A 12,154-nucleotide genomic window follows, 5' to 3' on the forward strand; every position below is an offset into this window, starting at 1 on the left:
ACCTTTTGAGTTGTGCTTGTCAGGTTGATGAGACAAGAGAGTAGCTACTAAGAGCGCTTAATGCTTACCAGAGACATTTCTCACGAGTTAAGCCACACACTTATCTAGCTGTCAGAATAAGGGATCCTTAGTTCATTTGTTTGTTTTCTTAGTTTTAAAGAATATGTCATGGCAGTGATGTCAGGTGTTCATCTGGCCTCCTGGGCTTCAGAAAGCCTGGTATCCACGAGAATTTGACATTGAACTTCCGCATTTCCTCCTTTTCAATCCGGATACTTCTCCAGACTCTTTTATCAGAATTCTCAGTGGTAGTAGCCCAAAAGTCACAGGTGTGACAGTGGAGATGGTGCTGCGGAGCAGTGGAGTGCTGTCCACTGCTGTCCTGATTGCTGAAGCCTGGAGTGAAGGCAAATCCAAACCCACCAGCCCATGCCTGGTGTCAGGGCCCTGGGGAATGGCTGTGCCCTAAAGATAGATGTCAGAGCCACAAACTAGGAAGATCATTTGAGAAAAGAGGAGTCTAGAAGTTCATATTGACCAAGGCAGGAAAAGTTGGCCAGACGGTAACGACCTCTGCTGAAGGCACTCAAGAGCCAGGACCGAAACCAGGAGGTATTCTCGTTTTCTTAGATGGGAAGAACTGTGCTGTTTTTATGGGAGGAATAGGGCTTTCCAATTGTACGGACGGACAGCTGCTTGAAGTATGACGTGGCTTCCAAAAGCGAGTGTTCCCTGTTGGAAATGGAACTGTAGCCATGAGCTATCAGCCAGGTCAGATATCAGATACGCAGATATCAAAACTCACTGCCATCCTTTTTGACTCAGACCAGCCCTATCGGGCAGGGCAGAACTAACGGCCCCTGTGGGTTTCCAAGATTGTACATCTTTAGAGGAGCACAGAGCCTCATCTGTCTCCCTCAGAGCAGCTGGTGGGTTTGTACTGCTGACCTTGCAGTTAACAGCTGCGTTAGGCTGGGTTGTCTAGAGATGCAGAAGCAGTGATACTCACATATGTATAGGAAAGAGATTTATAACCAGGAGTCATATTAAAAAGGCATCCCACCCCGCGCAACTCAAACTCATAAGTTGTATGCTCACTGGGCCTGTTCTTAGACTCACATAGCTGCAGGCCAATGACGAAGAAGGGTTAAGAGGGAAGCAGGGACTCGCAGGCCGGTGGGTGCAGAGTCATGGATCCAAGGTCAGGGAACATAGCGAGGAGCTGACAGCCCCAGGGTTAGGCGGCCCACATGGGCCATCCCCGGAGACAGGCAAGAGCCTAGCCAGCACAAGGGTGAAAGGGTAAAGAGAGGGAGAAGTTCTGTTTCTCCCTTATAAAAAGACTGCACCCCACAAGAAGGCATCACCACATGACACGCTGGGCTGCACCCCCACCTTCACACAGGTGCATCAAGTTGGTTTAAACTCTAACTCCCACGCCCAGTGCATAATCCGCTACTCCACCATGCCATTCCAATTCAGTGTGGACCAGATGGAGAGGCCCATGGGATCAGTGGGCTTAAGGCAAATTATCCTGAGAATGGCTTTCTCTTTTCAGATACCCCTGTTTCCCAAAGTGGGAAATACCACCCCCCTGAGGAACACTGGAATAATGTGCGTATATGTGTGTGCAAAAGTAGATACCTACACCTGATCCTAGATCGTAGGCTAGATAGAGTACAAACATTTTGAATTGCCAAGAGGGTGCTAAGTCATTGATTTTTTCCCCCTGGAAATAAGTTTGGGAACCTATGAGGAAATTCTCTTTGTTGAGAAAGCTTATATCAGAGAGGAAGGGAATGGAAGAGACCGATGGAACGGATCAGGTAGAACTTTGTTGGTGGACTTCAAGACCCTCCCCACAGAGCTGAGGCTCAGTGTCAGATTTCTTAAAGGGAGGGGCCAGTGAATAACATTCACTGCTAGTATTTTTTATGCTGCAGTGAGAAGGTCAAGGACTGTCATCACTGTCTACCCACTACTTGCTGCTGCAATTGTTGTAGTTGTTCATAGAGGCAGGCAGCCCTACAGTCTATGCCCTCCTCCTACTCCTGATGTCCTTCTTCATCTGCTGCGCTGGGCAAATAGAGACCAATTATCAGGCCCTCTACCAGTTTTTAAGACCTGGGGCCCTGGTAGAAGGAAGCGCTGAATACAACACATTATTGGGTCAATTAACTCGGATGTCCCATGAAACCATGAGCCTAAACCTGCAAACCAAGGACCCAGGTCCCCTGAGGTCTGGGTTGTGGCAGCCCTAGCAGGTACTTTGTCTTGTCATTGTTGTAAATATACCATACACGTTTTGCTAGCTTAGCATTTCCCAGGTACAGTAATCAGCTCTGCACCCCTATCCATCATCAGTTTAATTTTTCCATTTCTGTTACCACCCCCTACCACCTCCTTCCCATTCCTGGGAACCACTAAGAAACTTAGGTCTATGTACATTTGCCTGCTCTTGCCTTTGTTTATAAATGAGATTATACAATATTCGTCCTTCTGTGGCTATAATTCTGTTTTGACATTGCACCCTGGAAATGAGACCTTTCGTAGGTTCATTGTATTTCATTTGGCCTGGAATCACCCGTGTGCTGCTACCAGCTTCAACGGAAAGAATGGCCCCGTCTGCATCTTTTGAAAGGCCCTGGAGCTGTCCTTTGAGCTTCATTGCCTTTATGATGTTGCTCCCTTCATGTCCCTAATTGCCACCAAAGTGGCTTCTGGAGCCTCTTCAGCTTCTAGCTGTTCATCTTTAGCAAATTCCAACTAGGAGCTGCTCGCAGCCTTCCTTCCTGCCCCCCCTAGTTAATAAGCAGACGAAATGGCAGTCTTCCCAGGACAGGCCCCAGGCAGTGCCATCATTAGTGTTGCTCTGCCAGCTCTGAACAACAGAGTGCTGCGGGGCCTGGCCTGCGAGAATGCTTTTGTGTGGATGGTCTCCGTGTGAATATTCAGGCCCAGCCATCGCTGTTTGAATTTTCTCCCCAGGTTTCAGCTTCCTCACCCAGTTTCCGTGTATTTTCAGACAGGAACTCGGAGCGTCTCTCCTCTGTGTCTTGGAAAAGTGAAGATCTTAATACAGCATTTTCTATTTTTATTCTCCTTTTGACTATTCTGTAGCTCCCTATGAAAAAAATCACCTATGGTTTTACTCCCTAATCTGATTTTTAGATGGACAAGTCAAAGCCCTTAACCTGGTCCATTAAAGGGCTTAATATTTTTTAAATAATAATTTTGGAAAATTCCTAAGGGCTAAATCTTCAAAGTCTACATTGTTAAGAATAAAAGAGATTTTTTTTTGGACAAATAACTGCTTAAGAACGGATTTGGGAAAGATAAAATGAGAAAGCACTTCCAAGTTCTTTTGTTCATTTAGTGACTTTTTCTCACATGTTCAAAACCCTCATGCACCCCTCTCCTGGATCGTCTTAGCAACCGAGAGACGCACAGCAGGAATGCAGCACATTTACTGTCTCATGACCAGTGGAGTTGGTGGGTTGCTTTTTTTTTTTTTTAAGTCTCAGTCCCTAAATATTTGACACCATTAAAGTTTAATGTTATTTAGGTGATCAGTCCTAATTAATCTGACGTCAACATTTTGCTTACACACTTTTTTAAAGGTAGCTATTTCCTCCCAGTGAGTAATCTAATTTGTTCCTCCTCCTGTGAGCTTAGCCCCCGTTTTCAGGAAAGGGTGTCGCTCTTTCATTTTAGACCACTTGGCTCCTTGGGTGAATTGGTCTTGGGTTTTTCCAGAAGCCTAGACTGCTCTTTTTTTTTTGGAAAGTTCTCACTCTGCATTATAAAAAAAGGACGGCCAGATAGCAACTGTTACAGAAATGAAATAAGACGGAAAATTTTAACAAACTGTTCAAACTATTTTCTTAAAGAGACTTCCTCCACTGCCAGAGATCTTGAACAGCCTCCTGGTCGGTCATCCGGAAGCCGTTCTTCACGTCATTGATGAATGTGGCTTCCACTTTAGGAAGAGAACCACCCTTTTCTAGACTTGCTTGCATTTTTGCTTTAATGTCGTCTACAGAACTAGGGCCTTTCGGTGTTTTGGGAGTTTTTTCCTGTTTTTTGAAGGATTCTTGACCTTTGGATCTTGGTGTTGATGGTTTTGAATCTTTTCCATTCTGGTTTGATTTTTGTGCATTTTTGACTGGTGTATCCCGTATAGATTTCTTCACTGGAGCTTTTTCTTCAGTTTCATCATCATCAAAATCATCATCATCATCATCTTCATCATCGTCGTCATCGTCCTCATCATCATCTTCCTCATCATCAGCAGCAAGTTTTACCTTTTTCTGTGGAACCTTGTTACCACTTGTGGGGGCAGACCGCTTTCCTGATACACTTAAAAGTTTCACATCCTCCTCCTCTTCATCATCTGACTCTGCATCTTCTTCCACAGCTACTAAATGCTGTCCACTAATATGCACAGGCCCTGAGCCACACTTCACTGTAAGACTACTGGTGGTGTTATTTCAAAGCCCCCAAGGGAGACCGTTGGCTGTACAGACATTTTCAAAGTTGCCAGTGTTACTTTAATTGGGCTGCCTTCATAATTCATTGCTTCCGCTTCAACAATATGCAGTTCATCCTTTGCACCAGCACCTAAACTGACCGTTCTTAAAGATAACTGGTGCTCATTTTCATCATTATCCACCTTAAAGTGGTAATCTTTGTCAGCCTTTAGTTCACAACCGAAAAGGTAGTTTTGGGGCCTCAGGGGGCTCATGTCCATATCCATCGAATCTTCCATGGGGTGGTGACACGCACTTCGGTGAGAGAAACGGAAAACGGAGGTAAACCACAGCCATCACTACACACAGCAGCGCAGGATGGAATCACACCAGGGAAAAGCTAGACTGCTCTTAAAGACCATAGTCAGGGCGATGACCGATCACAGCCAGGACTAATCTGTTAAAAACTAAATATTGGAAGCATTTATTGGTTGAAAGTTATGCAGAGATTGCTTAGGGTCCGAGTGACTGCAGAAGGCATGGATTTATCGGGGAATTTTTGAAAGATCTGACTTGTTGTTGGTACATAGGACAGATTAATAGAGATGCAATTTAATATGTATTTGAGCATCGATTCTGTAATAATGCCTGGTGTTTTTCAACGAATTGGTTAAAGTTCCTGAGACCCTAACTTTAAAGACCTGAGCATGCTGCCTGGCAGATTGAATAATATGGTGGAGGCAGTGATGGGGTCTTAGTGGGCACCTGGGGAGAAGCTTAGCTGGGAAAGAAAAGCATTGGAAATCCCCATCCCACCCACCTCTGGCCATCCCAGGTGTGGGAACACTCTGGACTGCTGGAACAGGCCACCTCCCAAGTTCCACTTCCCTCCACTCCGACCCAAAGCTAGCAGGCAGCATATGTCTTTGTTGTTGGATACTCGCTGGAATATTTGATCCAATTTTTGTGGCCATGCTCTGTTTTGATTTGTTTTGTTCCTTGATATTTCAGTATAGTGATTTACTACTAGTAATGGTACATACTGTATACACAATCCATCTGCAAAAAGACAAGTTAACTAAAAATACGGGAAAGGGCTTGAGTAACCATCTCTCCAAAGATCTCTGGACAACCAGTGAGCACAGCACAACCTCATTAGTCAGGAGAGAAATGCAAATCAAAACTACAGTCAGATGCCACCACTTCACACCTACGAAAATGGTCATCATCATCATCATCACCACCAGGAAACAACAAGGGCTGGTGACTTGTCTGTTGTATTGCTGGTGGGAATATCAAACAGTGCTCTGTCAGTGGAAGATATTTTGGTGGCTCCTTAAAGAGTGCAGCGTAGAATAACACCGCTCTGCGGTGTATATATACTCCAAAGAATGGGACAGCGGGAACTGCAGTGTTCATTGCAGCTCTATTTAAAATAGCGGGAAAACAGAAATGATGCAAATATTCATCAACAGATTAATGGTTGAACGGATAAGCAGAGCGCACATGTGCTTGCCTCCAAATGGAATAATGTGCAGCCGTTCCAAGAGGATGAGGTTTGGAAAGATGGTGCCATAGAGATCAACCTTGAGCACATGCTAAATGAAATACGTCAGGCAGGAAAGGACTCATTTTACATGATTCGACTTATATGAAAGCTCAAGAGATGGAAACGCACAGAGACAGAAAGTGAGATATGCAGTTTCCTGGTCTAGGGCGCTCAGAAGAGGCCAGTGTGTGTGTGCTCAATGGATAGAGCGTTCTATCTGGGTGATAACATTGTGGAGATACATGAGAGTGATGGGTGCACCTCATTGTGGCTCTAATGGCTGCCACTGAATTGTACCTTAAAAATGTTCAAAATAGCAAGTTATTTATGTAACAAAAACCTTTTCTTTTTTTTGCCTGCCCTTTCACCCAAGTTAATATGTGTCTTTCTAGGTAGTGATTTATCTTTCCTCCCGTCCCCCGGAACCATCAAGGAATGATCCTGTTAGGGTGAAGAGTTTTTTGTGACTTTTGATAATGGTGGTCTCATAGACTGTTTGTCCCCTTGTAATGGCATTGCTTTAGGCAGTATGGTGTCCTCCAGGTGTTTCACAGGCCCGCCATGATTCGTGAACACTGCTTAGTCTTCCACTGTGTGTCTGTGTCATCATGTGTTCATCTGCTCTTCCTTCCGTGGGGCCATGTAGGCATTCTGCTATTGACAAAGGCACTGCAGTGGACACGAGTGTGCACATATCTCTTTGTGTCGAGGTGCTTATTTCTCCAGGGTACATACCAAGTACTGGGACTGCGGGAGCATACGGGACTGCTAGTTCCAGCTTTTTATATATATATATCAACACCTATTTATTTATTTATTTTTTTCTTTTTTAACATTTTATTAGGGGCTCATACAACTGTTATCCCAATCCATACACACATCAATTGTGTAAAGCGCATTTGTACATCGTTTCTCAAAACATTTTCTCTCCATTTAAACCCCCGACATTAGGTCCTCATTTTTCCCCTCCCTCCCCGCTCCCCCCTCCCGCATGAGCCCTTGATAGTTTATAAATGGGTATTTTGTCATATCTTGCCCTGTCCGACGTCTCCCTTCACCCACTTTTCGGTTGTCTGTCCCCCAGGGAGGAGGTCACACACAGTTCCATGTAATCGGTTCCCTCTTTCCTACCCATTCTCCCTCTACCCTCCCTGTTTTGCCACTCACACCACTGGTCCTATAGGGCTCATCTGTCCTGGAATCCCTGTATTTTCAGTTCCTATCTGTACCAGTGTACCTCCTCTGGTCTAGCCAGTCTTGCAAGATAGAATTCGAGTCATGATAGTGGGAGCCGGGAAGAAACATTTAGGAACTAGAGGAAAGTTGTATTTCTCATCATTGTTACATTGCACCCTGACTGGCTCATCTCCTCCCCGAGACCCCTCTGCAAGGGGATCTCCAGTGGCCTACTAATGGGCTTTGGATCTCCACTCAGCACTCCCCCCATCATTCACTATGGTAAGATGTTTTGTTCTGATGATGCCTTACACCTGATCCCTTCGACACCTCATGGTTGCATAGGCTGGGGTGCTTCTTCCATGTGGGCTTTGTTGCTTCGGAGCTTGATGGCCGCTTGATTACCTTCAAGCCTTTAAGACCCCAGACGCTATAATTTTTGATAGCCGGGCACCATAAGCTTTCTTCACCACATTTGCTTATGCACCCATTTGTCTTCAGTGATCCGTTCAACACCCCATGATCACACAGGTTGATATGTTGTTCCATGTGGGCTTTGTTGCTTCTGAGCTAGATGGCCGCTTGTTTACCAGTTCCAGCTTTTTAAGGAAACGCCCTACGCTTTGTCTGCATTCTGGTGCTGGGAAAGAACATTGGAAGCACCATGGGCTGCCAGAAGAACAAACAAATCTATCTTGGAATTAGCACCGCCAGAATGCTCCTTAGAAGCGAGGAGGCCAGACTTTCTCTCGTGTGCTCTATTGTCAGGAGAGACCAGTGCCTGGAGCACGTTACGCTTGTTAAAGTAGAGGGGCAGCGAATAAGCCCTTTGATGAGACGGAGGGTCGCAGCAGCGGCAGCAGTGGGCTCAGACGTGGGCAGTGGTTTGTTCTGTGGCACATAGGGTCACTGTGAGACAGAAGGGACTTGGCAGCCCTTCACAACAGCAAGATGGCATCTTCCATGGTGCTTGTACTCTAATGGCAAGTAGTATGTATAGACCACCACATTTTAAAACAAAACCAAATTTTGATATCTCAAACAAAATTAGTGCTAAAATGTGAATTCGTGAAAATGGACCCTGGTGGAGTAACCAATTCACTCATCTTCTTACAGGAGTCAGCAGTTTGAAATCACCAACTGCTCTTTGGAGACAGTCGGGGGGTTCTACTCTGGTTAAATTGAAGAACCAGGGGAATCCTGTTCAATCTCAATGAGACGTTTAGATTTTATTTCTTTTACAATCTCATCTGGCAGTTGTGCATACATTAAAGGTTGAAACAATGGCATAAGTTATTTTTAAGATTCTGTCACCTAAAGAAGCCCAGTTTGGGGGAGAGAGAAACATGATTTCTCACAGTGTGTTTAACAGGCGATTGAGTTACTGCCTCCGTGGGTCCTTGCTCGAGCTAGCTCACAGAGCATCTGTTGTCGATAGCAGACTGTTCTCCAGCCCTGCCCTCCCCTCCCCTCGTGAGGAAATACATCTTAGAGGGTCAGCTGGCTCTGTGACTCTCGAATTAGAAGTGTGAACTCCGGGAGGGGTGTTGAATTTGACCCATGTTCTTTTCAATTCAGAAGTGTGCATTCTAAATTAGATCTGGAAGTATAGGAGCTAAGGATTTAACATTTGAAAAATGCGTATTTGCATGAAGTGATTAAAAATAATTGTGTGTGTGTGTGTTTACTATGAACATAGCTATCTGGATACCAAGTCGATCCAACAGTCAGAGTTCTCTAACAGGTCCTGGATCACAGCCTTTATTCAAGAACACCTGCTTCTCTTTCTACGCTTCATGAAGCCACCTCTTTCCCATTTGACCCGGTCAGATAAAGCCCGTACTGCTGACTGTGGTGGGGTCTCTGGGTTTGGCCACTACTCGGGCTGCTAGGTTGTAATGATGCGGCGTTTAAAGCTGTCAGTCTTGGGCTTGTGGGTCCCTCGATGTCATGTGATTCTGGCAATGGGTTCCCCTCCAGGGCCCGGTTACACTCTGCACTGGCTGACTGGAAGATGCCTTCACAGCAAGGGAGAGGACTGACTCAGAGCGCCCCTTCCTGGAGGAAGCACCTGCCCCCACCTCCGACAGGCTTAAGACGGCATCTGTTCACCCACCCATCCCACCCCCCTTTTGCTAAGAGAGTGCATTCTTCATCAGTGTCTTTTCTGTTCCTTTATTTCGAAACTGTGAAATCTAACCTAGACAAAGATACAAATCATGACAGTTGTAGCTTATAACTGCAGCAAGCAGGCGTGTAACCACCCATCCAGGTAAAACCATAAACATTATCTGTGCTCCAGATGCCTCCTCGGAAGTTGGCTTCCTAATAGGATCATCTGGGTCCGGTGGAAGTTGAGGGGGTGGCCTCTAGAATCAAATCCAGACTTAGTTATCTAGTACTCATCACATAATACCCAGACTCAACAGCCATCGAGTGGAAGTTGACTCCTAGGGGCCCCATAAGACAGGGTAGAACTGCCCTTGTGCATTTCTAGGGCTGTAAACTATTAATGGGAGTAGAAAGCCCCATCCTTCTCCTGTGGAGCAGCTGGTGGTTTTGAACTGCTGACCTTGTAGTTAGCCCGATGCATACACACTTCTTAGACTCACTCATCTCCCCCGCCCCCCAGCAAAAAACCCTCACTGCCAGCCATCTGATAAGAGAGTCGAACTGTTCCTGAAGAGTTTCCGAGGCGATCTGTCTTTGTGGGAGCATATCCGTCTGTCTCGTCTCCTGCGGGATTGAGCCTCCACTGTGTTCCAGTTGACAGCGGTGGGAATTACAGCCCATCCTTTTTATTTCTTTTTTAAAAACTTCCTCCACTGGGGAAAATGATCTCTAAATTTCTGATTGGTGTCTGATGCCCATTTCCTCTCACCTCGTACCTCTAGTCTGCTCCACCCAGGGCTGGTTGGTGGGTTTTGCCTGGGCTTTCACGGGGAAGGATACCGTTCTTCCTTTGGAACGTGCCTTAGTCTTTTCTGCACAGTACACATCCTGGCTCATTTCTTCTTCTCCCTGCAGATCCATCCCTTAGCACACCTGCCCCACGCCTCTCCACCCTTTCAATCGTCATCTGGGGGGTTCCCTCAGGAGGGCTTTCCTAGACTGACCAGAGCAGACCCGTGTGTCCCTTCTCCACACATCCCCACACACCTCCATCCCATGACACGCCTCCATTGAGCAGCTGCTGACAGGCTGTGTGCCTATTACCTTCAGAGCAGGACCCTTGTCTTTTCATCAGTTGAGCCCCGACGCCAGGAAATACGCTTGCATCTGTGGAGATTCTGAAAGCATTTCAAGACTTCCTTCAGAACTCTGGAGTGGGTTCCCGCCCCCATGGGCAGAGCTGCCGAGGAAGGTGATATCAGGGAGAGCAGGGAGAGCAGGAAGCTAAGAGGAATTCTCGCCCTCCAGGGAGAAGCCTGCCTGCGTGGCTTGGGTTCTGATTTTAGGGTCAGACAAGGTCAATCACTTGGGTTAGCCATCATGGTGCTCGTTCCTGCAAGAGGATGGGTCTTTGAGAAGAGGCTAGTGGTCATAAACCACCATGAAGACCGTTGAAAGAGCAGTGTCAGGGTTAAATTTCAAGTTCAAAAGCTGAATTTCAAGAGAATTCTTTGTATTAAACAAAAGTCAAGAAGTAAATGATGTCACAAAAGCCAACTATTGGAAGGTGGCGGGTGGCAGGTAGAAGCCTCTCGTTGCCATCCAGTCACTCTGCCTTGGCCTGGTGGCTTTGTGGGTTATGTATTGAGCTGATACCACCAGGTCAGCAGTTTGAAACCACCAGCAGCTCTGTGGGAGAGAGACAAGGCTTTCTACTCCCATGAAGACTTACAGTCTCAGAAACCCAGAGGAACAATTCTACCCTGTCCTATACAGTGGCTGTGATGGTGGAGATAGTACTACTTAAAAAAACAAAAACAAATTAAAATATGTTTATAGAAACAAAACCAGTGCAGGTGGGCGTGGGAGGTGGTCAGAAGTGTCAACCTTCGCTTCCCAGTCTGAGAAAAGGAGAACGCTGCTTCCAGGAGGAACCTGGGTCTGTGGAAGCTGGTCGGTCAGTGGTGTCAGGGGCCCCATAGAAGCATGGCCCCACGACATGACGTTGTTGCTTCATTAGTTTTTGGAGGAAAAGATGGCTTCCCTTGGGGCTCGCTTGGCCCGGGCTTGTAGGTAATCAGGGTCACTTTTCAGAGACAAAGGTGCTGCTGTGACAGGCTTGCTTGGTGATGTGCTCGGCATTTCATAGGCTTTCTTGTGGAATTTTTCTCCTGAGGGAATGTTGCACAATCTGACGAGACAATGGATTATATTCTCTACCTAGGAAAGCGGCAACTCTGGAAAACATTTTTTAAACCTGTGGAATTAACAGAATGGAAATCATTTACCAAAGGGTCTAGTTACCTTCTTGTTTGGGATTTGAATGCTCCCAGCCATTTTCTTTAATGCTAATGATTGTGGGTCTGGTGCCCCCCCCCCAAAAAAAACGGCCTTCGTCAGAATGGTTAGCCCGTGAGAAGGAAGTCAGATGCAAAAGCCCAAGAGGCGTGCACAATAGTTGCTTTTTCAGATGGGCCGAGTGACATGCTGCCTTACTTTCATGGCAAGCAGCACACAAAGCCCGACTAGCAAAACCAGCCCTGGAAAAGGCCCTGCTCTGAACCAATCGCTCGGGATTGTTTCAACAAAAGGCTTTTTGTTTTGTTTTTGTGTCCGTCGCCAGTCTGCCAGTTCAGCAATTCTATTTTAATTCCTGATAAAGTAACTCGAGTGTCCTTTCTGTTTCACTAGGCGCAGCATTTAAAAAATAAAAAAAAAGCTACATGGAAGGGGGACTGTGGATAAGGTTTGTTATCACTCCTGTGAACTGAAGTCTCTGGTGTTGGTTTAGGAGCTTTTCAGGCGGGGTGACATTGAGTAACCTTGGGGATTCTCCCCGGCTGCCAAA

The 12,154-nt window shown here is 46.1% G+C and overlaps 2 protein-coding genes across 4 annotated transcripts in view; one reads left to right on the plus strand and one right to left on the minus strand.

Annotated features, from left to right (window-relative positions):
- The window catches only part of NHSL1 (NHS like 1), a 185,115-nt gene that overhangs the window by 101,263 nt on the left and 71,698 nt on the right, over positions 1–12,154 (plus strand). The window lies entirely within an intron of this gene.
- On the minus strand, positions 3,788–4,821 carry LOC101651255 (nucleophosmin-like). The gene is given in 2 exon segments (XM_045294384.1): positions 3,788–4,468; positions 4,471–4,821. Coding segments are annotated over 2 exon segments (882 nt in total). The 5' UTR covers positions 4,769–4,821; the 3' UTR covers positions 3,788–3,884.

This window comes from Echinops telfairi, unplaced genomic scaffold, assembly GCF_000313985.2.
Source record: "Echinops telfairi isolate 266 unplaced genomic scaffold, ASM31398v2 ScPeMD7_3533;HRSCAF=4204_0, whole genome shotgun sequence".
Lineage (NCBI taxonomy): Eukaryota > Metazoa > Chordata > Mammalia > Afrosoricida > Tenrecidae > Echinops > Echinops telfairi.